Source organism: Pezoporus flaviventris, unplaced genomic scaffold (assembly GCF_033815535.1).
Source record: "Pezoporus flaviventris isolate CSIRO_AGI_PZ_B2104156 unplaced genomic scaffold, CSIRO_AGI_Pfla_v1 ptg000002l, whole genome shotgun sequence".
NCBI lineage: Eukaryota > Metazoa > Chordata > Aves > Psittaciformes > Psittacidae > Pezoporus > Pezoporus flaviventris.
In genome coordinates, this window is record NW_026892550.1 from 88485445 (window position 1) to 88511061 (window position 25617).

General features: G+C 37.4%; 1 protein-coding gene across 1 annotated transcript in view; it reads left to right on the forward strand.

Annotated features, from left to right (window-relative positions):
• Positions 1-25617, forward strand: part of MYBPC1 (myosin binding protein C1) — a 76632-nt gene extending 51015 nt beyond the window's left edge. Inside the window, exons 18-31 of the mRNA XM_061444977.1 lie at positions 40-173; positions 715-871; positions 1479-1583; positions 2182-2370; positions 3767-3901; positions 7374-7442; positions 8597-8764; positions 9245-9333; positions 10687-10882; positions 11658-11797; positions 13537-13696; positions 15048-15184; positions 16066-16252; positions 24880-25617. Of these exons, the coding sequence (XP_061300961.1) occupies positions 40-173; positions 715-871; positions 1479-1583; positions 2182-2370; positions 3767-3901; positions 7374-7442; positions 8597-8764; positions 9245-9333; positions 10687-10882; positions 11658-11797; positions 13537-13696; positions 15048-15184; positions 16066-16252; positions 24880-24980 (1967 nt within the window). The 3' untranslated portion in view covers positions 24981-25617. The remainder of the gene's footprint in view (positions 1-39; positions 174-714; positions 872-1478; positions 1584-2181; positions 2371-3766; positions 3902-7373; positions 7443-8596; positions 8765-9244; positions 9334-10686; positions 10883-11657; positions 11798-13536; positions 13697-15047; positions 15185-16065; positions 16253-24879) is intronic.

The window sequence follows — 25617 nt, forward strand, 5'->3', positions numbered from 1 at the left end:
CAGTCACACAGCAAATTTGGACAATCTCTCCTTTTTCAGATCCTCCTAAACTCCACCTGGATGGTCTTGGGGAAAATAACACTGTGACAGTAGTGGCAGGAAGCAAACTAAGACTTGAGATCCCTATCACTGGTGAGCCAACTCCAAAAGTCGTGTGGAGTAGAGGAGACAAGGTACATTGTCATTATAGATGTTTCTTTAGCTTAACAAGGGGCCTTTTCCTTAAAAAAAAAAAAACCTTTGTCCTTGTGAAGACATTGCATTAATGGCAGAAAACAAGGAGGACATGCAAAAACTCTTCTCACTCAAAAACGAAGGGTAAGATGGATAAATATTCAGTATTTTGGGGCTCTTTTTGAGGAAAGGCTGACATTAATGAAGGAAAAGATATGAGTTTGCTATAAATAAATTGTAAAGGAGAGGGACGTATGAGATGCAGGTGAAACCTAGTGAAAACTTACCAAATGGCTACCTCTACTGTACATATTGCCCAGTTACCATATTTTAAAGTTATTTATTTGTCCCTCAGTTATTATTTTCATTTTTGTGATCATTAGGTGGCTGAAATTTGGAGCTTTTAGAGTGTTTTTTCTTACTGGTGTTTCAGCTTTTTTGATGAAGTGTCCTGTGCTGCATTTGGATTTGGATGTTTGAGTGCTTTGATTCTTCAACCCAGAAAATAAATTTTTTCCCTCTGCTTCTTTTGATTCCTAGGGGATCACAGACAGTGGAAGAATACGGGCAGAAACATACCCAGACAGCAGCTGTCTGGTCATTGATGCAGCTGAGAGGGAAGATTCAGGTCCTTTCAGAATAACATTAAAAAATGAGGCTGGAGAAGACACAGCTCTAATCAACATTAAAGTGGTTGGTAAGTCGTGTGAAATAGTGCACATGAGCCATGTCTTTTATCACAACCCTTTTCAATATACGCATCTTGGAGAATGCTACTTTTCCGCACCCCAATCAGAGACAGATTCTTCTTCCTCTGTTTAAGGGGATTCTGTAAATGCTGTCCTCCCTAGCAACCAAATTGTTGTAGATTCTCAGGAAACTTCAATTTCCCTGTTTGTCCCCATTTTCAGATGTGAAATTGAGGTGAAAGGATATTTTACTGAAGGACACAGGAGCTTAGCATGGGATTTAAGCAGGAGTTAATTATCACCCCCCTGACATCTCATGTTGCAAGGGCAGCTGCCTCAGGATGTCCTTAACACTCCTTAACACTCTCCATTCTTCATGTGGCTGTGGGTTCTGTCTTATCACACATCCTCAAGTGCCTCTTGAGAGTCCTGAGTGTGCTGAAGAGCTTTGCATTTATCTGTTCCTAACTACCTGACAGGATCCACAAAGACCTTCTTCCTCTCCTCATTTGGAACTCCTGCTGCACCTCAAAAATATTCATTTTTTATTCAACCTATGCAAAAGAATGAAAAAATATTTCATTAATTAATTAATATTTACTTTGTGTACAACAGATGTACCTGATCCTCCTCAGGCACCAAACGTGACTGAGGTGGGTGAAGACTGGTGTGTTATGACCTGGGAACCTCCAGCAAATGATGGTGGATCACCCATCTTAGGTACGTACTTTTCTTCTTTTTGTGGTGATGTTTTAATATAGACAAAAGAAACATATCCCAGATAATGGTTGATTATCCAGTTGCAGGAATGTTCTACCCAATCTTCAACTTACCATATACTTGTTTTTCTAATGGTTCGAGGTTTGTCATTTTGCATGTTGTCCCATTATCAATCCCACTCGTTGAAAGACAACCTTTTATACTACCAAACTTTGAACAGTTAGTCTGTTTGAATGGTAGCAGGAATTTCAGAAACAATTTACTGAGTAAATTGTAGTATATGCTAATACACTGAACTGAGAGGAAAGTCAAAGGGACCCTGAGGCCAGCAGAATCAGGCCCTTTTCCCTGTGAGCTACATACAGTGGTGCTGTAAGCGAAGTCCAAAATAAACTCATGCATGTCTGTGAAAGCCAAGCAAACAGGTGAGTATCAGACAGCTTGCAATGGGTAAAACTTAACTATAAACCATTCTACAGCTAGAAGGGCATGTTGAGGTTTATCCTGAAAATATGGCAATGGGCAGTCAGAAAATAGACCACTCACTACTGAGATTTATGCCACCACTCACTATAATAAAATTTTGTTTGGTCAATAGGATATTTCATTGAAAGGAAAAAGAAACAAAGCTCCAGGTGGATGAGGTTGAATTTTGAATTGATAAAAGAAACAACTTTTGAGCCAAAGAAGATGATTGAAGGTGTTGCTTATGAGGTCCGTGTATTTGCTGTTAATGCAATAGGCATTTCCAAACCAAGTATGCCTTCCAAGTCCTTTGTTCCTTTGGGTAAGTAATCAAAAACACAGAAATAAACATGCATTTAGAAAGTTACCATTAATACATTATTACAGTCATCTAATTATATAACTGTAGTTCTTGTTGCACTTGTGTTGCTCAGGTCTTTATCAGGTGATGCCAAAACTATATGTCTATCCCTGAAGGATTTATACTCTTTTATAAACAAGAAACAAAGACGTATAGACAGAAAAAAGGTGAACTAAAATAAAACAGTGACTTGCTGTTGGTGAGCCTGATACGATCAATACTATGGCCAATATGTTTTAAGGACCAGAACTAATAGTTCCATGTTCTTGTGCATCTATCTTAGGTACCTCTTGAGAGAATAGCATGAAGCTATTGCCAGTCAAACTGACAGTTCAGAGAATTGATAAGGATGATGGATTATAATCTTTGCTGTTTTGTGTGTCTTTCTCCTCTGCAAATTCCATCAGGCACTGCCTTTTGGCCAAAACATGATCAGAACTGACCAGAAGTCTGAAGATCATTATTTGCAGGCTGTTCTGTATGAAAATGAGACTTCTTTCATGTTTCAGTACTTGTTTTGCTGTTACATAATAGCTTGACATTTAAAATATACAAGCATTCACAAATAATCCATATATTTCCATTAAAATCCCCACATGCATGCAATCTGTCATAAAGATAGAAAGCTATGGAAGAAGTAAGTGAATTTGCATAATACTGTAATAAATGATGAGACACATTTGAATAGCTCCTAATTTCTCTCTCTGCCTCATGGATATCCATTAGTTGAAGTAGAGGCTTTTTTCCCAAAAAGGTATCACATATTTTCTATATCCAGATTAGGCTAGATCATATTTTATACTATTCTACGTGTCATCTTACTGCTTTATATTAATGTAACAGCTATAGGGCCTTGCCATTCACCTAGTGACAGACTGATTTGGTGGCCTTTTCATATAAAGAAACATTATCTAACTATTGTGATAACCACAAACCCCTGTAAAAGAAAGGTGTCTTGTTCTGTAGGCCAGCAAAGGTTCCCACTTTGCTCAGTGGCACCCCCACAATGCAGAGGAGAAGGAAGATGGAACTTGCTCTCCTCTTGCCAGAAGACACCTGCATTCGTAGAATATACTACTCACAACTTCTCTGCTCTGCTTTCCACCCCTCTGTCCTTCTCATTCCTCAGCAGGAGGAATTTAACTCTGGGTCAGGCTGTGAGAAGATACGGGATGAGATACCTGCTTCTTCTAGTTTGGTCCTAATTGGGAAAGATGTGGCAGGCGTGACTGGAAATGCCTCTTAGGCAGGATATAGCCTGTCACCTATGATGCTTAATTAGAGGAATACACACCATAAGCATAAACTTAACTGTAACACGTTTTTCTGCCTTCTCCCCTCTGCCTGCTTGCTTCAGCTGTTACTAGCCCACCAACTCTCCTGGCAGTGGACGGAGTGACTGATACCTCAGTTACAATGAAATGGAGGCCACCAGACCATATTGGAGCAGCAGGTTTAGACGGCTATGTTGTAGAGTACTGCTTTGAAGGAAGTAAGTGACAATGACTGTGGTATGTTACTCACAGTGTAAGTAGGTGAGACTTTCTCCATTTTTTTCTCTACAGGTATTAGATGCTTTCACTTTAAGGCAGAAACTAATCAGTCAGAAAACTTCAAGAGCAGGGGTTTCACAGGCTTTGTTTGGTTTGTATTCCAGGTCCCACCCACTGATTGCAGTTCAACACATCTTACATTTGATCTGAAATACAAATCAAAAGCCATATAATCTATTGTAGTCTACCAAGCACTGTATGAATAACTTTCCTCTTTTTTGACCTGAATGAAGTCAATGCAGTAAAGAGTGGATGGATGAATGGATAGGAAATGTGTGGTCCCAAATATGTGCAGCTTGGCTGGGTTTTAGGGACAGTCGATCCTCAGTGTTGTAATCCCTATCCTGACTACTACTAATTGGCTACTTCAAGTGCCAGTTCCCAATACTGAGGACAGAGAGCCTCTCCAATAGCTGACTGTAGAAGTTTCCTGGGCATGCAGAGTTCATGTATTGATTTTGAATTTCTCCAGTGTTTCAGTGTAGTTAGTTTCAAGATCTTTAACTATGTCCATCTAGGACATAAATCTATACAAAACTGAAGGAGTAAGAGAAAGACATAAGAGAGATGTAAGAGAATAAACTTATGAAGGAATAGGGAAACCTTACACAAGGAATATAGGGAAATATAATTTATATCTTACAACTAAAAGTCATTGGTGGTCAAGCAGCAGAAACTCAGTGTTTTCCAGCAGATTTTCTTCTAAACTGGCATCAAACGAAGCCTATTTACAAAAATTAAAACCCATCAACACCTGGGTAAGTATCAAAGAGCTTGAAGTGGTATGCACAATACCCAGTATCTGCAGGCAAACGCTCATCAGTGGGACTCCAGCATTGTTGTATTTGGATGAAAGCAACATAGTTATCTTCAGCTCTGCTCGCTGTTCCTCTTAACTGCACTGTAAATCAAGTGATGTGTTGGACACCTTTCTTCATAAAGGCATTTATTTCAACAAAATCTTTTCATGACTGCAGTCCGCAGCCTGGAGACAAGAGGTAGATGGCAGAACTTGTCGTTCACACTGTGACGTGTTTTAAGTTCAGACAATCCAGGAAAACAGTAGTTCACAAAAGTGGTCAGACCCGACAGGAGCAGAGTTCCCTTGCCTCTCTCAGATGAGTGGGAGAGGGGGTGAAGAAGAACCACTGGCTTTTCTCAGGAGCACTCAGCATCTTGTAGTATTGAGCTGAATATCCGTAAGGAGCAGGAACAGACTGCAAGAAGCTCAGAGGTCTGGAGAAGATTACCTGAAGGCAGACAACAGCTGGAATGGTAGGAAAGGTTTTCCTTGTATACTGGGAGGGAGCTGTGGGAACAGCTCAGAATGAGTAAGCATGCAGTCTTACATCAAGATGCAGCATTCCAATAATGTCTCCATTGGACAGGCAAGATGTATGGGAATATAAAGGGGGATGTCAATGTGAGGACCTCGGTGTATGCTGTATGTTATGCTCTGTTTAGCACGGGTAGGATAGTGGGGGAAAAGCTAAAAGTGCTATATATATACACTAGTGAAAACTAGGGTTTTAGAGGAATCTTCCAACTTTGTCCTTTAAAGACTGTTACTCAGAAGATGATTGTATACTTTTTGAATGGAACAAATTCTTTACTCTCTTCTTTTTTTTCAGATAGGTTTTAAACCTATGAAGATACAACAAAATGGCAGTGAAGTCTGTCATTTTATTGTTACCCACCTCAGTTAAAATACAATGGGTACAATGTATTTTACATAGCTTTCTGAGTGTTTATGTATATCTATATATGCCTCCTATATATGCATATACATCTATATATACAAAATTGACACTATTTATGTATATATGTTATGAAAATGGTTAGGAAGAAGCAATCTTAGTAGAAAATACCAATTAAGATGCTTTATTGGAATATACATCCTTTTCTTTGTGTTCAGTCCTGTTTTTATTTCTTGCGATATCATAGTGCCTCCTTTTCTCAGTCCTTTCAGTGCCTGTTCTGCCTCAAACTAATTTATTCTATAATTTTTCATAACTCTCCTTAATTTCAAGGTACTTTTAATGGCTGTCTATATTCATTCTGTTGTTCTTTTCTTTTAGTTATCTGTTTGTAAACTCATTTGGTTTTACCTTCTCCATTCCTTTATCATTGTCACTGGAGTAGTTTTAAAGAAGCCTTTTTTGAGGCTTCCTTATCATAGCAATCATTAGGAGAAATCACAAGATGAAAATAGGAAGACTATATATAAATATATATATAACTATAATTTCGAAGAATCGTGTACCATGACCATTGGTTTGGCTTCACAAAAATTGGTGTTTCCCTTTAGTCTGAACCTCATAACTTGATCAACATGGTGTACTCTTGGACTTCCTTAGCTATGGTAGGACCTTTAACAGCTCTGTGTGTATTACTGAACTGGAGTTTCATCATGAGCGTCTGGATTTTGCATTGTATAGGTGTGAATAATGCGACCAGAGAACTCCCAGCTAGTTTACAACATTTGACTTGAACCTCTTCCTGTGGTGATGTGTAGTAGACCAAATCTTGTTGACACTGGAGAAGTCAGTTCCAAGTAAAGTATGTTTTCAATTGGTTCTTGTGTGAAGTTTCAAAGGTAGCCTGAGGAGCTTGGCCACAGTTTTCCCTAAGACACTGTGTTTATCTGCCTTTAAAGGGCCATTGTATCTGCAGATGATCTGTTTTCCTAGCTAGTAAATAAGCATTGGGAGACAGTTGGCTGAGATCTTTGCCAGTGTTCCCATCCAGGACCATCTATGTATAGATACTAGAATAGTATTTTTATTATCCTGAAAACAGTTAAGGGCAAGATTCCAGAAAATCCAGGACAGTAAGAGCTTTGTCCAGGAAATAAAGCCTTACTGGTTATATCGTATCTGTCATCATCCATGGTTTTAGCCTTCTTTACTTTTCTTTCTATGTTGCCTTAGTTAAATGTGTTCTCTTCCTCTGTTTCCCCAAGGTTTTTTCCAAGACTTCCCTTCTTTCTATCTCTCTTACTCAGAACTCTTCTCTGAATTTCTTCGCTCTTCTATGATGTGTTCTCTTCTCCTTGTACCTTTTGTCCCATCATCATTTTGTTTCATTTCTCTCTTCCAAGTGTTCCTTTTGTCTTCTCCTTTTCATCTTTCCAGGGCTGTGATCAGGCCCGAAGGAAAAAAACTCAACACAAACAACTTTATCTCCTCCTTTTCCTTTTTGCTTTAGCTTTCCTGTGAGCATCCCTCATAACTGTTCTTTGATCTAGATGCCTTCCTCCCATCTCTTTCCTCCCTGCAGTCTCCCTAAATACAGGACCTCTATATCTTAAAAGCCCAGCATCTATCTTTGCATACTTACTAACAGGAATTGCTAACCACTGACAAAATGCTCCATCTGTGTGAAAGTGGGTGTCTCTGATTAATTTTAAAGATGGATTCTCACAAGGTATATCGACAGATCTGTCTGAGGAATTGTTGGAGCCACCTTTTAACGTGGAAGGTAAAGTATTCAACAAAGGATATAAGTCTTCTTTAATGAAAGAAAAAAAATCTCTTCATAGAAGTAAAGTTAAATTTCTGAGAGGGAATACCTGGGGCAACAGCTTATAACGAATTAGCTACTGTCCATGCTGCAAGGGGGGAGGGTGAGGTGCTTAGGAAACAGACATTGATTCCAATCCTCTTCTGTTAGAAGCTGAAAGAAACAGCTTAAAGGAGAACTTAATTCCTAAAAGTAAGACATAGAGTTAAGAAAATGTACCCCAGTATTGTGCTCTAAGTCTGCGGGGCTCTCTAGTTTATAATAGTTCTCTTGTCTTCTGTGCCAATTTTATAATGCTGTCTTTACATAATTGTTGTGTATTGATACTGACTTGCTACTGACTCCAAATGTCAAGGTACCTGCAGTGATAAAGCAATCTATGTTTGGAGGACAGGTTGGAAAAGAAAATATTGCTTGTAACTGGAGCTTTTCTGAAAGACTGAACTGCTGTGATCACTCTATGTGATCTGCCTGCGGGCAGGATAAAAACAATCCAAGAATGCTGTGATAAAGTGAATAATTCGGACAGAGCACTCATTATTTAAATGCATTTTAAATGCCTTTAAATGAGGGCAGATGACATTTCATTGCAATTTGTAAATATTCTGTGCTTCTCTCATCTCTGGACTCTCAGTAGTACTTTCAAGGGTATTCAGTACTGATTGAAATTAACTGTGGAACTCATTTCTCTCCGAGGAAACTGTTACAGGAATGATGAGTGCTTTTGGAAATATACTCATGTCCCCCTTGTTTCTATCAGCTGAATTTAAAAAATAATCAGTTTTCTCTCTGGTATAATTAATTGATAGACACATTCTAAAAATATTTATTTATCTAAATATATAATCAGCAGAAACCCTTTAAGGTTTGAAACATTCTTCCTACATATGAAAGTGCATCAATATCATGTTATAGCATAATAATAAACATAAAGTAGGAGTATTCATTAGAATATAATGAATATATATAATTTAAAATACAATAGCATAATAAAATATATACATTTATATGTATATGTTACTGTTCTCTAATTTTCCTCATCTGTGCAATGGATGCATTTATAATTCCCTATTCTTTCGATTCGTCCTCCCGTCCTCTTTTCCCTAAACTAGCTGATGAATGGATCGTGGCTAACCCGGAGCTGACAGACAAAACGAAATTTACTATCAATGGCCTGCCAACTGGCTCAAAAATCCTTGTGAGAGTAAAAGCTGTGAATGCTGCTGGTGAAAGTGAGCCTAGGTACCACCCACAGCCTATTTTAGTCAAGGAAGTGATAGGTAAGATCCTCCTGCCTACGCTCATCCACAAATACACTCTGCTTCCATACTTAGCTCTGTCTTTTTAAGGCTAATACTTACTGGAAACGGGTGATATGGCTTTACAGAGCCACCGTGTGCGGGCTAGAAATCATGAAATCATCTTTAAAGAAAATCATAGTTCTGTCTGTTTATTTCTAAGATTTTATTGCTCAGGCTTCCAAGGCTTTTTTTTTTTGTTTGTTTGTTTTTTTCCTGCAAAACTTGAACTTGATGCTGGTTTTTTTTAAGTTGTGCTAAGCTTCTCACCTATTCTGACCACCATGGTATTTGTTGTTACAAAACCCGACAGTGTGTAACATTGTGGGACCAAGAGATCTAAGATACCTTACTCAGTGGTCTCTTCTGGGAGTTGCAGGCCACAGACTCTTCTATTTGTACTGATGGCCACCAGTTAGAGCAAAAGATAAATGTCAATCACAAGCTCTTGGCTTTTTTCAGAACCTCCAAAGATTCGTCTACCAAGACACTTAAAGCAAACCTATACTCGAAGAGTTGGAGAAACTGTGAATCTTGTTATTCCTTTCCAGGTAAGAACTCAAAACACTGGTGAGAAAATACTCTTTTTCTTTTACTGCTGCTTTTCAATAGATTTTAAGTTAACTTTGATAGGACAGTGAATTAAGGTCTGCAGATGTGGAAGCACACTGAAGTACACAGGTGCTTGAAAGCTTTTATGCTGACATCCCAAAGAAATTATGTTAAATCTATTAATTAATCTGGTAACTAGCTTAGACAGACTGATTTGTCACCTGTCATCCAAAGGACACTCACAGCAGATATTACATGTAAGCTAATTGCAAGTACATTGCAAAATGGTTACCCTGGCAGTAGTTAGATACGACATCAAGAGCGGGACCATAGTATTTAATCATTTTCTGGTCATGAGCGAGGTAAAAGGAGGAGTTTCATTGTCTCCTACAGAAACTGCAACTTTCAAATTCTTGAAAACACAGCTATAATATTACTATTTCTAAGGATATAGCACATTTTTCCATAGCATTGTGTTCACCTTCATCCCCATATGTTTTACAACAGTGACAGCCTATCTACCTGCAGGGTCCTTATTCTTGTGAGTACAAGAATTACAGAATTCATTTCTATTGCATGTGTGCACACCTAAAGATACCGGTTGAGCATAATCTGGCTTCTACAAGGCTGTTAAAAGCCTAATAAAAGCTTGATCAGCAATGCACTGCAAGATACACTGCTCTTGAGAAATTAAAGGAATGTTGTATGGTTATTCTCTAAGATAAGGCATTCAAAAAGGTGTGGGATTACCCTTTCTGGAGGCAAAAATTGTTTGCCTCTGGAAGGCAAATTCCACAGTAAAGCAGGTGGAATTCACTCTGATGTAAGTATCTAAATTGGGCATGACTAGGCCCACAAAAATGTCACACAAGAGATGTCAATCCAGCCTACCTAACAACTATTCCAACTGCTCTTTGCAATGAAAGAAAAGACTTTGGGATGCCTAGACATTTGGCCCACTTCTTTTATCTTTCACTGGCAGTGTAGAGAACGTAGGCTCTTCCAGAGAGTAAAATGCTTTGGTTTGCACTTTCTGCATTTTTCTCCTTTTTCTTTTAGAAAATTGGAAATTCATTGTCAAATTTATCCATAAAGTTGGTTGTCCAATTTAGCCATAATATGAAAATATTTTCAGTCTCCTGAAGGGAAAAAACAGAAAGGAAAGAAAGCTGAATTTTAGGTGAATTAATATAATTGCAACTCAAATGTCACACGATTTAAAAAAGAATTCTCTGTTTCTTTCAGGATGTTTTTTATTTCCTGTGTGGAAAAAATGGGAAATAAATCAATTTTTTCTCCACCCCCTTTTCTCTCCCAAAATCGTATACAATTTTTTTCCTGGCTTCTTACAGGGAAGACCAAGGGCAAAAGTATCATGGGAGAAAAATGGTTCTCCAATCGATAAGAACCAAATCAACATCCGCAACACTGAAAACGACACCATCATCTTTATCCGAAAGGCAGAAAGGTGCCACTCTGGAGAATATGACATGAAAGTGGAAGTAGAGAATTTGGTGGACAAAGCTACAATAGATATTCAGATAGTTGGTAAGTTTTGAGAAACAGAAATAAGTGCATGCCAGAGAAGCAGACTCCAGCCATTCCAAGGCTATAGGAAAACAGAGGAATCCCAAAGAACATCTTTCTTTACAGTGATAACTCTCCAAGTCCAATTATTTGGATATTGGTTCGTGGTCTCTAACTAAACCTCCCTACGCAATGGCTGGTGTTTGTTGGAATATGTCAGTCTCTTTTTTCCCCACTGTTACGCTTTTCATGCTCTTGTCTATTCAGGATGCAGGATTTTTCCCACTGCATGGTATCCATACACAGAAATGGTAGTATGTTCAGAGTAACTTTGCCATACATGTAACGTGGAAGAAATCCTAAGTGTTGGAAGTACATGGAAGTAGGAAATACAGACAAGAAAACATATCTACTTTCCATTTTTACCAATCTATTTCCTTACATAATAGGCAAAACTGGTAGCACAGCCTTTATAATAATTGTCCAGCTTTGCCTTTTATGAATACGTCTTCCACTGGTTTTAATTTTTCCAAAATATCATGTTCCTACACAATAAAAGAGCATATGCCCATTATAAACTGTGCTCTCCAAGTGGTCAAGCTAAGTTTTCCATTATCTTGACATATCTTACCTTTGAAAAGTTTTCTTTTGCAGCCTCAGCTTTCTTTTGACATTGTTTTTGGCATATCTGTGTTTTAAGAGACAGAGAAATCAAACTAAGTGGAAGACATGTAGGAAAGAGACACATAGGGAAAGCAAAGAGTGGGAAATGTCAGCTGCTACATTTTCCTTACAGATCGGCCAGGCCCACCAGAGATTGTAACTATTGATGATGTCTGGGGAGAGAACGTAAATTTGTCATGGAAGCCACCAAAAGATGATGGCAATGCTGCCATTACTGGCTACACTATTCAAAAAGCAGATAAGAAGAGTATGGTAAGTAATAAGGAGTTGTTTAAAAGGCTGATGCACTCATAAATTCTCCCTTTTAAAAATAAAACCCTTGCATGCGTAAAATGATGTAGGTGGACAAAGCATTGATTAGTCAATGTTCAGAAAATCTGCAAGGCATCTCTAAAAATCCTAAGACACTCTTGTTCACTGTACCTAAACCCTAGAAATGGGAGTTTTCAGGTGATGCCAAAAAGGAGGATTAAAAAGGAAAGAAGAGGTGGATTCGAGGGAAGTAATTCTGGTTTGTTTTTTCTTTTTTCCTTTTTCTCAGCAGAGAAAATGAAAGCCCAAAATAATAATTCTGAAATCAATAGGCTGCTACTAGAATCAAAACATAGTTCTGGTTTTTTTTTAAACTTGTAATGTCACATTGTGTAACTCATTGCCACTCCTTACTACCCATAGCAAAATGATATATATAAAATTCATAAACTGCTTTGAAATTTACAGATGAAAAGTGCAATATAGAGAAGTTCATTATTTTCATTAAACTAACCTTAGCTTTACAGTTCCTTAACACACTAGCTAGATTCCTACATTTGATACTTACTGCAAATTTAAACACGGGATATTTAGGACAATGTTTTGGAAGCTGCCTTACCTAAAGGAATCTTTTTGCCATAGGCCCATCCCTTTAATACATTGATCTGCTTCATGGTCTGATCAATTTATTCTTCTTATGCCACTATCTCCCTTCCCACCCTTCATTTTTTCTTTCTCTTCAGACTGTAAGAAGACATGTTCCCTGTACAGTGTCCAGAACAATGACGTCCCTTGTCTAAATTACTGTGTTAAGGAGAAAGCCGCAACAGCAGTGTCAAGGGTTCAGTGTGTCATGGATCATTCTGGTCATAGTTTCTCCACATTCTTTGTGGTGGTGAATTTTGCAATTCTGGTGCAGTTGGTCTTCTACAGAAAACTGTTTTCCCAAAGGGCACTTTGGCTCTTAAAGATGACCAAATATCAATGCAAACTGTGGCATGGGGAACTCAGCACAGGTTCATCTTTAGGGAAGCAAGAAAACTGTATTGGACGTAGTAAAGAAAAGCAAAAAACACTGCTGTGGTCATATTGCACTTTATATGAATTCCATTTTTAGCATTAACTTCTTTCATCTCTCTTTGTTATTTAGGTATTGTGTACTAGCATAGAATTCACATGTCCTGTTTACTGCTGCAAGACTAAAGCGCTAAAACCTACCTCCCCATCTGAGCCTTTAGATATCAGAGGACCACATGCATAAAATTACATTTCTCACGAATATGCAACCTGTGGAACAGGGGGCACATTGATGCATTGGTCTCTTGTGAGTACATGTTACAGCAGACAAGTACATGCTGCTACTTTTCTGCTCCAGCCTGCAGTTTTCTTGTCTGCAGCTGTACCTTCTGCCAGCAGCACAGACTATGAAGAATGAAGGAGCCTGCCTTGTTTCATGTAGTACAACCTTTGTATTACTGGATTTCCTAAAACAAGCCCTCCCAGCTAACAGCATGCAACAGTTCAGTAGATAGTACTTTCCATTCAGCCTTCACTGCTCAGCAGTGAATGTTATATTGTCATTATCACTCATTTCATTAATTATTGTTAGCTGCACTATTCTAGTATTCATTAACATTCCCAAAGAAAAATCTTACTCAGTGATTCTACCAGACAGCAGTTAATGGCTTAGAGATACACGGCAGTGGGGAAAGCTTACTCTCTGGTTTTGTATCCTTCAGGAATGGTTCACGGTAATGGAGCACTACCACCGCACCAGTGCCACCATTAATGAGCTCATCATAGGAAATGAGTATTACTTCCGCGTCTTCGCTGAGAACATGTGCGGCCTCAGTGAGGATGCAACAATGACCAAAGAGAGCGCTTTGATTGCAAAGGATGGTTAGCTAATTATCCATTCCTTGTCAAAAGGGAAGGGGTGTGTTTAGAGGCTGGAAAGTGATTAGAGGTAAAGCTCATGTCCCTAAATCATTCCAATGCATTCCTAGCCCTAAGCCCACGTACAAGTAACAGTCTGGCATTTCATATTAGGACTTCTTGCTTTGTCACATAGCTCATACTTGGAGTTTCTTTTAATCAAGAGTGGGACATTTTTCCCATGTTCTGACATTTCCTATAATCCTGGATCTCAGACTTGCATCACTTCTGGCAGATCTAAGTCAATAAGAGCTGGAAGAGGAGTAAAGCAGCTGTTCTGTTAGAACTGGAGTGTCACTGCCTCCCAGTGAAGACTTGGCATCAGCCATTGCAAGTGCTCCTGTCCATTTCAGGCAGGATCCAACAGATAAGCATAACCCCTGCTTCACATCTCTTGCAGGTGGAGCTGGAGAGGTTCTGAGTCTGCTGTCAGAAATCCTGACATTTCAGAAACTGTCAGTTTGATATGGTACTGTAAACTTTAAATAAATAAACCAGAAAATAGCTGCCCCTTTATGGAAGGGAAATTCTACAAACAGGTGGTTTAAAGGAAGAAAATCAAACCAGATCACCTGAATTTGTCTGAAAGGAAAGAACACGTGACTGCCACGATGCAGAAGACAGACAACTTGTACAACCCACCCTAAGCTGCACTGAAGTCAGTATGAGAGCTTGGATCAGGTTTAACAGTACCTATGCACAGGAATAGATCACAGTCTGTCCAGCTGTTTTAAATGTCAGCTTCGTTTGTGGGTGAAAGTGATTTATTGATGATAACCTCAATTGCAGAGCAGGGATAAAGTGGCAGCAAGAAACTAGATTTTACTACCATGTCTTCCTTGTACAAAAACTACATCCATTCAGGTATCTGTATTGTTACTGCCCTGTATGAAGCAGAAAGAAAATGGATTTTAAGATACAGTGCTAGTTTGTAATCAGAGCAAACTGTGAAAATTGGCAATAGAGTGAACAAGGCTTGACAAGACAGGCATCCTGCAGTATGTCAGTCAGGATCCATCCTGTTTTGTAACATGCAGGGCACACAGGCAAATACACAGAATAAATATGCATTATTTTATGTACCACCTACTCAGGAAACAAAAGAGAAGCTCTCAGACATCTATACTACAGCATAACCAAGGGCTGTAGTCACTTCACAGGCCTACTTCCAGCCTCCCTACAAGTGCAATTACCAGAATCACGTCAGTACCTAAAGCAGTGCAGATCAGAATTGACTCTGCAGCTGTTTAACATGGATGGGTATTTAGCTACATGGTGACACTCTTTTTATAAATGTTTTATTTTCATTTCATAGGTAAAGTCTACAAATACCCAGTTTACGATGATTTTGACTTCACTGAACGACCGATGTTTACTCAGCCTCTAGTCAACACATTTGCTGTAGCTGGCTACAATGCTACTTTGAACTGCAGTGTTCGGGGCAACCCCAAGGTACAGCATCACTCCTAACAGTATCACTTAAAACATGAGAGAGTTTAACTTGATAATAAATCCTGTAACACCATTTTTACTATTTGTCTCACTCAAAAGCCAGGCTGAAGACAAAAAGAGTGGTGTGGGCTCTAAAGAATACAAAAAAGGTTCTACTTCCCTGTGTTACAGGCATTATAAGAGTTACTAAATCCACAGATAATTCAGTGAAAATGTAGAACCTCAGCAAAAGGCTGGGCTATACTGGGACCAGCACCGACAACAGATGTACAGTTAATGTATCAGTAAAGGTTGTTACCAAAATAAAGCCATAATTATTCTATAAAAAGCTAATTAAGTAAGCACATTGCAAGAATACTCTGGGGACTGTGCTGGCTCTCAGATGCACTGCTCAATGTATCTTTCATATTCTTCTGAGTTGTGTCTTTTTGTTATCTATTTTCTGTTGTGAGAAACTGAACTGACCTAGTAAAATGAACACTCAAGGGTGTTTAAGAACATTTACTGCTCACTCTTTACCTTCACAGTTTCTGAGTGAAAATTACTGTGAAAAAAAAAAATGTTTTTCTTATTGACTAAGAGTAATTGGAGGCAAAAAGCTATTGCTCAGATGTTTGCTACCACTGCACAGCACCTCTTATACTGATAACAGGCTTACATTTATGACTTTATGGAATGGGAGCTACACTTGAAAAAGCATGCTTAAAAACAGATGCATGATGCAGCCCATGTTAAGAATTACAGTTTCTTTTCTATCACTACTTTCATCTGTTTTTTTATCCTTTCTGAATTACTCAACTCTAAATGAACTTCACAAAAAGAGGTTAAATATTCCAGTTCATAAGTTTGTGCATGTGGGCTTTCTTGTGTTTTTACCACAGCCCAAAATAACCTGGCTGAAAAACAAAGTCATTATAATGAATGACCCAAGGTACCGAATGTTCAGCAACCAAGGTGTCTGTACCTTGGAGATCCGCAAACCCAGTCCCTATGACGGAGGTACCTACACCTGCCGAGCAGTCAATACACTTGGAGAAGCAGAAGTTGATTGCAAACTGGAAGTAAAAGGTAAGGGGTTTAAAACATTGCAAATGCCCTCTTTGTCTGAATGTCTGAACACTATTTACATAGGAGTGGAATGTATGCAAGACAAATGCAAAAGGGATTTCAAACAACTGTTTTAACTTTCCTGGTCGAAAATAATAACATGGTTAGGACAAAACAAACTATATTGGTTGTTCTGTTCTCTTTCGGAAGACCAACATGCCGTGCTTGTGCTATATGATCTTTCTCCTCCTTCCCCCTATGCTAATTCACATCTTCAGTGACTGCAAGGACTTTTTCACAAGTGACAAAATGGTCACTCTCAGAGCTACGCCACTTACCTGAGAACCTCTAATATGACTCAGCCATAAGGTTCTTCAGGAAAACATTAAGAAAAACATCTTGGATAACAGACAGATCTCTGAAGGAAATGGCAAGGGGAAAAGGAGAGAAGGAAGAAAGATTAGCTCAGGGCAGACATTCTCTACTTTGAAATTACTTATTGAACAATCCAAACATTTGCTTCCAAGGAACTTGGCTAGCAAAATCATGTAGTAAAACCCACTGCTGTTCTCAAAGGCACAAGCTAGCTGCTATAATTGCTGCACTTGCTTTAAGAACAAAGTATTCAAAACTATGGATTTTGCAAAATAAGTTAGCCTTCTACAACTGAAGACATACCTTTATTTTTATTAACAGATAGATTTTATGAGTTCCAGATAGTTTAGCATTGACTGGGATATCATGAATGGCAATAGGATTTGGATTGGACTACTAATGAATAATCTCAGTACCATATATTTCTACTTCCTAGGAAAAAATGGGTCATATTTAGCTGGACTAACTCTCAGCAAAGGCTTTAGTTTCAACTGCAGAATAAGCTAAGCATTTCTGGAAAAAAAAATAGTGTGAAGTTATAAGTAAGGAAAACTGCCTAAAGCCAGCTGACAAGAAGGGTCTAACTTGGGAATTTAAACTAGCTGAATATGGCCCTAATTATACTATTGCCATCATGATAGTCTATAATGAAAGTCATAATAGTTAATACCCCTATGGATTGTACTGTTTATTTTGGATTTCAATTTCCATTTTCTGTGTTTTTTGATGTATCTTGTCCCACAGCTCAAATCTGCTAGCAGAAAGCCACTACAATAAATGCTTTGTTTATGAAGTCGAACTTTTAACTGATGTAAAAGGAAAATATGCATAATATGTTTCTTAATTTTCATTATTTATTTTTAAGATACTGTGTTTAAAAGGTGATATCCTCATCCTGAATATGTAATTGTTTTCCTTAATCACAAGCAAACTTTCTATTTCACAGCATAACAGAAGACCTCATCATGTGAGAAGGTTGCTTCATCTTTTTTTATACTCAAAGGCCAAGTTAGTTTGCTATTTCATTTAACTCCCTAAGTCCTCAAGCCCTAAATTTTCTTATGTGCATTTACACTCAGTTGTATCTTTTGATCTTCAGCACTTCGCTTGTAGTACAACCAAATACTACATTTTAAGTACAAGAAGCTGTTTATTTCTGTCCTCTGTTTTACAAAGAATTTTTTTTTTATGTAATGTGCAGAGTAATGTGAAATATTTTTAAGATAAGAAATAATTTAACTTATATCTCTCAATTTTAAGAAATTCAAACTCCAAATGTTGTCATGGATTACATTTTATTCTTCAGTAATTCTTTTTCCAGCTGTTGTGAAATACAGATGCTCTGTTGATATTGGAACTTTTTTCACTGAATATCAGGACTGGTTTTGAAGCATAATATACAAACACGATGTCATCATTCAGGCTGTCTTCCAATATGCAACAATTTCCAATAAATTGTTCACCAGCAGTGGAAGCTGCTCTATATTAGAGTTTTAAGAAAGAAGCGTGGAGAGATTTTGTTGCCTTTGACCACTGCTGGTGGGAAATCTTAAGTTATAGACATTTATGGATTGGTATCTGAAATAGTTTGGGAATGCTTAGATCCTTTTCTAGTCAATCAGAATCAATATATATAGGGAAAAAAAAGCTACAGTTCTGTTCAGTAAAGTGTACAACTGAGATTATGTGCTCAATGATTTTTGCTCACAAATGTTTATTTAACTTTCATAGGTCCAGTTTTCTGAGAAGTGTTTTGAAATAGAGAGTAAATAATGCACTGTGTTCACAGGCTGCCACACTCAGTTCACAGCTGATTCTTTCCATGATGGCTGCATTAAAGATTAAAACAAAAAAGTTATGTCTGGCAACACATCAGCAAACATTTCATGCAGACAACAGTCAGCAGAGTGAAGCACTAGAGCAGATTTCCTGCAGAGGTTGCTGCAGAGCTTTTGGTACCAAAAGGGTTTAAAAACAGTTTAGAAGAATGACAGCAGTACGGTTTGTTAGGGTTATGATATGCACTAAATGACATCTCCAGATTGCTTCCAGATCTGTGAGTCTGAGAGGCTGATTTAGTTCTTAATATTGTTGACTTATGCTAGTACCTCAGTGAGTTCAAGTATACCCCTGATCATTCATCCCACACGAAACCTTGGATCAATGGCTTTACACCATGTCCTGAAGGCTGTATTAATCATCCTATCAGCTGGTTGCATCATGTCCTACAATCTCAATTCCTCTGGCACCTTGGGGTTGCAGTTGAGCATATCTTTGCTACAGTGAGAACGAGGCTGTAAGAATGACTTCCTTCTGATAAGATTTAGCTCATCCTTCCTCACTTTTAAGTAAAACCTCTCACACCCACTGACTGCTTGTAACATAGACATTTATAGACTCAAAAAGCCTCTTTCTTCTCAAAGAACATAATACTTACTTTAAGAAATCAACTGGAAAAAAAACCAAATACTATGTCATAGACATTTTGCTCAGAGCAGTGCTTTTGTTTTGCATCCCATCTGGAGGAAGTCCTGAAAAATGCAGGCTGTTAGAATCCCACCTAGGCTATGTGTTAGACTGCTTCATTAACCTAAATCCCACCTCCCCTAGTTAATGGTTGGTTTATGAATCTGATTTCTTATGTACCATCACCTGGTGCAGTCCTACCCCATCCCACCAAGCCTGGTATTGTGGTTCTCTCTCAGGGGTTTGGGCTGTGAGTCGTCACCCTTTCAGAGATACCTCTCTCCGTCCTGGTTAGTTTAGCTGTTATTTTAGGCTCCTTTTTGAAGACTGCTTAGACCAGTTATTTGTAAGGCTTAGACACAGGACAGCTGTTGTAAGGGTTCAGTGCTGACACTCTTAACGTGACTGGCAGTTCAACTGATGAATTCAAAGGGAATAGGATTAAGTGAATACAGCAGCTGTAGCTTGGCAAACCAGGGTAGGCTCAGGGTTTGCTATATGATACAGACAAATGCAAATGAGTATTAAACAGCCAGAGCATAAAAACATAATTACATCTTATTTCACTATTCTATTGACTTAAGTGTAGAATTACCATTTTCTTAAATTTGCCAGCCTGTTTGTTCATTTAGGAGGGCTCCTCAGATGACTGCTCATCACACTGACACAGAGTAAAGACTTATGGATTTCTGACTCACTGGAAACGGATTGCAGTGTGTTTGTGTATGTGTTTATAGCACATATATAACTTTGACGTGGTTCAGCTTTATTCCAGCAAGTAACAATCAAGGTGTGGATTCATCAAATTCTGAGATATAGTTGAATGTTGCCTGAATAAGAACAACAGGCTCAAGGCTATGCTACTTATCTGGTGAACGTACTAGCTACAGTGTTATTAATACAGATCTCTAAATATTAAATCACCCTATTAATTACAGGTCTTTGGATAGTAAGCCATGTTAAAGAGCTTTATGTCATGCAACAGTATATATTGTAGTGTCTTTTAGTTACGTTGGCTAGAATTTCTTTTACCCCTCTATTATTTCTGAGGTACTGGAGATCTAAAATTTATATATATGCGTATATATATATATGCTCAATCCTAGGAATGTCATAGAACTACTCACAGAACAGTCTAGTATTTCTGATTTTGCACAGTATTAAAACAACCATGTAGCTATGAATACTATGGCTATGAATACTGTCAGTATGCTACAATTTTCTACTTTTTGAGCTATTTGCATACGTTATTTTAGGTGTAAAATTAAAGCCCCTCGTTGTTACTACATTTAATACTTACTTCCTGAAGTAAGTAGTGATAATTATGAGCACAATAGTAAAGACTATAAAATTTCATTTTGTCCTCAAAAAAGGTTTTGCTTTTACTGATGTTATTTCAGACAGGCAGTACTTTGTTTTTCTGTTTTAAGTTTTGCTGAGTGAACCTAAAGGTGGCAGTTCTATAAGCTGCTCCATACAATTGCATATACAATGGCTCTTATTGAAAATATACGTGGGCTGTAAGAAGTCAAATAATAGATCTTACAGAAAATAATAACTCTACCTCACATATCTTGGAAGATGAAGCATACACAGAGCCTGATTATAAATATTTTGTATTCATCTTACTACAGAAAATATTGTATATATCTTTTAAATTTGTTGAGATGGATTGTGAAATATGGCTGTAAATCTTCTACTGCAAGCAGTGAGGAACTGATTCCTTGTCAGCTTCACTGAGGTCAATGAAAAGGTTCAGAGAGAGCACCATACTTCTTTTATCATGAAACAAACGGGTTTAAAAAATGTTTCTCTTATGAGCAAAATGAAGGTTGATGGTCATTCTAATAGGCTGATGGTAGAAAATATGCTGTATGAGAAATATGTTTTAAAAAGGTGTAAAAATCAACTGGGAAAAATTTCAAATGCGAATAAATACCACTGTAAATATTCTAATTCTGCAGTGATATATCAAGGAGTAATTAACCCAGGAGAACCGTTCTTCTTGGCGGGGAATAATCAGGTTTATAATAAGCATACTCCTCTGGGTATTTCATTCCATTTCATTCCCTTCCTCTCTTTCCACATGGAAACGCATTTTCTGCATGCAAAGTGTGTATTTATTTGCTTTTTTAGATTAAACTAGCTAGCGTCTCATGGCATACAATGTATGTCACATGAGCAAAGAAGGCCAAATTAATCAAGAATATGGGTTTTTAACATCAGAATTACACAGGGTTTAGACATAGTACTGCTATGCCATTGGGCACAGAACTACCTGTTACCTATTAATTTATTTCATTACTGTGATGACCTTTGACCAAAACCCTTAGATCTTTCCAGGAGATAGAAATCTGCATTTCAAAAAACTCAGCTGTCAGACAGTTTGTAGAATTATTGAAAGAGCAGAAGTATCATAGTAATATTTTGTGCTTAAAAGGCATTCCTTATTACAGATTAGTCTTTGGTTATAAGTTAGTTCTCAGAATTACAACCCATGCCTAAGCTTAACCTACAGAATCTAAGGACGAAATCTTGATACAAATGAAATCAGTGAAAACTTTATAGTTACAAAGATATAATTTTACTTCATTTCCTCTAGAACTTATTTTAAATTCAGGTTCTGTAGTGTTCAGAGAATTTGGCTCTTTCTATAGAAAGGTGTTTGCTTGTAACCTTGCCCAAATCTAGAATATTGACAGTGCAATTTTAAAATGATGGAAGTGCCCAGAAGCTAGTCTGCAGTATATTATGCTTCCAAATTTACTATTTCAAACCAAAAGCATGTTAAGAAGTCAGACTACCTGTAGTTTTTGAAGCATTACGGGTTTTTTTCTTAAAAGGCTACAACAGCTCCAAAGTTGAGTGCTTTTACATACATACACAAATAGAAATGTATATATTTATGGGTGTTTTATAGAGTCAAAATGTTTAATTAAAGATAAGAGCTCCTATAGAGTAAAAAGCATGCTTTAAGTAATGTATATGTGGATATATGGCAAAGCACATATAGTACACAGGTATGTAATTAGTCTGTACTTGATTATTTTGCCTTATGGAGTTTCAACATATATATATATGCTTCAGTGTTATGTGTGTGCTTTTTTTTTCCCCTGGTGGAAAATACTATATATATATATGTGTTAGCTTCTTTGAAGCTACGTTTGGAAACATTTATCTTAAACGTTAGTTGCATAATTTGGTTCCAATCTATACTTTAGACTAATTACAAGATTCATAGTTACTTGTAGATATTAATATAGCCTTTACATATTAATGATGATTTTGAAGTGGAACTGGTTCCCTACCTTTTACTCTTCATGTGTTTCTATTCCTACATCCTTTACATGACTAAGGATTAAAACATCATCTTGACATAATCGTAAGCATAATTTCACTCAACATTTTCTCTCTACTTTTGTGTTTGCTATTAAATTGTTACTTCTCTTTCTCTCTTTCTCTTAGTTACACAATAAGGATTTTTGAATGTATATTGGCATCTAAGGTAAGCTTTCATATGGTTCTTGCATATGAAGCTTATGACTATGTGTCATACAATGTCTGCCTAGTATGGCATGATTTTCATTATTTCACTTAATGAAAATTTTTTTCATAATGAGTAGCATGACAGTTTTAATGCACAGAAACCCAGATTTTTACGAAAATTGCTTGCTATGGTAATTCCTAATTAGTACATCCCACTACTTTCTAATAGTGCACATTTCAACGGAATTTAACAGTGCATGAGTTAGCATGATTAATTAGCATGAATAAAATGCAAGTAATAAAACAGCATTTTTCATTTACAGTTATTCTCATATAGGAATATACCTCTACATAACTGAAATATTTATTCCACAGTTAATTTCATTTAAAAACGAATGATTCTCATCACAATTGCACTACATGAGTTGAAAAGAATGCCAAAAAGCATGCTTTCTTTTTTTATTTTGTCTGTATTGTGCATCTACCTACGGTCGGGAGTGAACAGTTCTGCAACAGTGATGGCGTTACATGAGATAGCACAGTCTCATAATCAATAGTAACTAATAGCACTTTAATTGGATAATCCTTGTGTTAATAAAGGTTATAAATTCCTAAAATCTATACTCAGGATAAACACTGTACGTAAGTATCAGCTCAGTTGCATAGAGCTGAAGCATTCAGAGACAGTGATATCTTCATCCTTCCAATGTATTTTTGCTTTAAAGCTTTTGGTGTGTTCCAGAAAAGGCTCAGAAGGTAAGTGCAGTTATTAGCAGGTGGTTTTGCAATTTGCAGAACAGAATATTCATGCAGATTTGTAAGAGGAACAGTAATGGTATGTAGCTTTCTTACAACAAATGCCATCCTTCGCCTTGAGATAGGGTAGAATCTAATGTTTTTTTAGCAAAATGTTTATCTTTTTTTCCACTGTTCCTTCCAAATGACATTTTATTTCAGTGAAATTTTTCAATTACATGAAATTTCACTCCTAATTTGGATTATTTTTGCTAAATTAATGCTTCTATGTCACTGGGATCTGGGGTGCCCTGCCTGGTCTATCAGACACTACATACATGTTTTTTTCTGGGCATTGAAAGAAATATTTTGCCTTGGACAAAAATATTAAATGCTCTTCAAAAATCTTTTGCCTTGTCCTTTTTTCCAGAACAGCAAAGAGAACATTGAGCATTGCAATGGCTTTCTTATAAGCCCAGGTTTCTATTATAGCAGTAATTTAAAATAGGTTTCATTCCATTTTTTACTCATCGCAGCTGAGCCACAGCCATTAAGTACATAGACCAAAAAAGCTGGGAACAGAACTTCTGATACTTGTTCAGTGAATATTGGCTCCAACCACCACTGAACTGAAAAGTGGGAGGAAAAAGAAGTTTAGTTTCACATAAAAAAGAAAAGCAGTTTTGGCAGGGCTGGAGGAAACACTGAGTACAAAATGTCCCTGTCATCAGGGCTTGTGAGCCGGGACACGCACTCCTCCCGCTAAGGAAGATAGTGGCCACAAGCATGGAATAAGTAAGTCTCCCCTATGGATCAGTGCAGGACTTCCCACAGCTTTGAGATCACATACCAATAGCTTCAAGCCCTGGGAAAAGTCAGGAAGAAACTGCTTTCAGGGAGTAAGCACCTGGATCCAAGGTGATGATGTGTGGTCTATTTTTTATTCAAAAGTGAATCCAAACTCTTTCTTCAGAATTCCCCAACAGATGAAAGTTTCAGCTTGCATCACCTCTCTCTGGAGTCCAAAGGTACCAATATCCAAAATCCTGGCTTTATTTCATATAATTCTTTCACGTATGTCATCCCACATGTTATTTTCAAGCAACGTGGTAAATATTTTGCTAAAAACTTATAAACCATTATAATACCCAATACTAAAATAATTTGAATGTCTGCATGTTCTCCACAACTCATCATAGTCAGGTGTTTTTTCTGTGTTGTTCCTCCTGGGCTGACTTTTGTCTCTCACTATACTCCACCCAGCCTGATGGAAGTCCAGGAGGATTATTTGAGGTGAAATTTATCACAGACTATTGCATGGGGGAGAGATAAATGACTGAATATATGACATCCTAGAAATGAAATTCATCATGTGCAAGAAGACAGGAAAGCTCTTTATAGTACAGGGATTAAATAATGGTTAATTCTTGTGCTGAACTTTTGAACAGGGATTAATTTTATCATATCACACAATGAAATATGCAATAGGGACTGCCTAAATCTTTGTAGCTTACACCAGAAAAAAAGGTACAAAGTGTCGCTCCAGGGAGCTTCAACCTGAAGAGTGTCTTATTCCTTGTTTATAGGTGGGCTTTCGTTCTTCAGACTACTGATGGATGGCGTGCCTCCCCATATCATTGATTCATACATGCGTGAAATACAGGCAGACAAAACTGAGGGGAAGTGAGAGTCCGTCCACAGTGTTTCCCCCCACTGCACTGGAATTTGGTAGCAGAATTACAGCATTTTATTTCTTGCAATGACAGAACAAATGTGCGGTTGGGGAATTTTTTCTTTTTTTTTTTTGTTTTGTTTCTTATTTGTTGTTTTCATTTTCCCTACCTGCTCTTACTGAAAGGAAAGAATACGCATGGATTGCTTTGGGTTGAATTGAAATGAACTGAAGACAACAAATGTTTTGTTAATGTTCAGCTGTTCAGCTTTATTTTCTGTTTGATACTGTGTTCTGTTTTTTAACGAAGAAAGAGGAGAAGCTGTGTAATAAACCTGAGGAGGCAGTCAGAGTTTGTACTTGGTGGTACAAAGCATATCTTTCTTAGACTGAAAGTACACGGATTAGCCAGTAGATGTGCAATAAGACCCTTGGAAAACATACCTCTTTGATAATGTATCTTATTCACCTGAGAATTGTTTAACAGAATACGGCTTTACTATAACATACTTAATGCATATGTACTTGATCATTTATGCTGAATATATCTTCCTTTAGAAGTTTTGGTTTCCTAAATCCAACCCATCAGTCTCTCAACTGAACTGAAATTGTTTTATTTAATGTACAATAAATATGAAGTGTTTAAGATCTA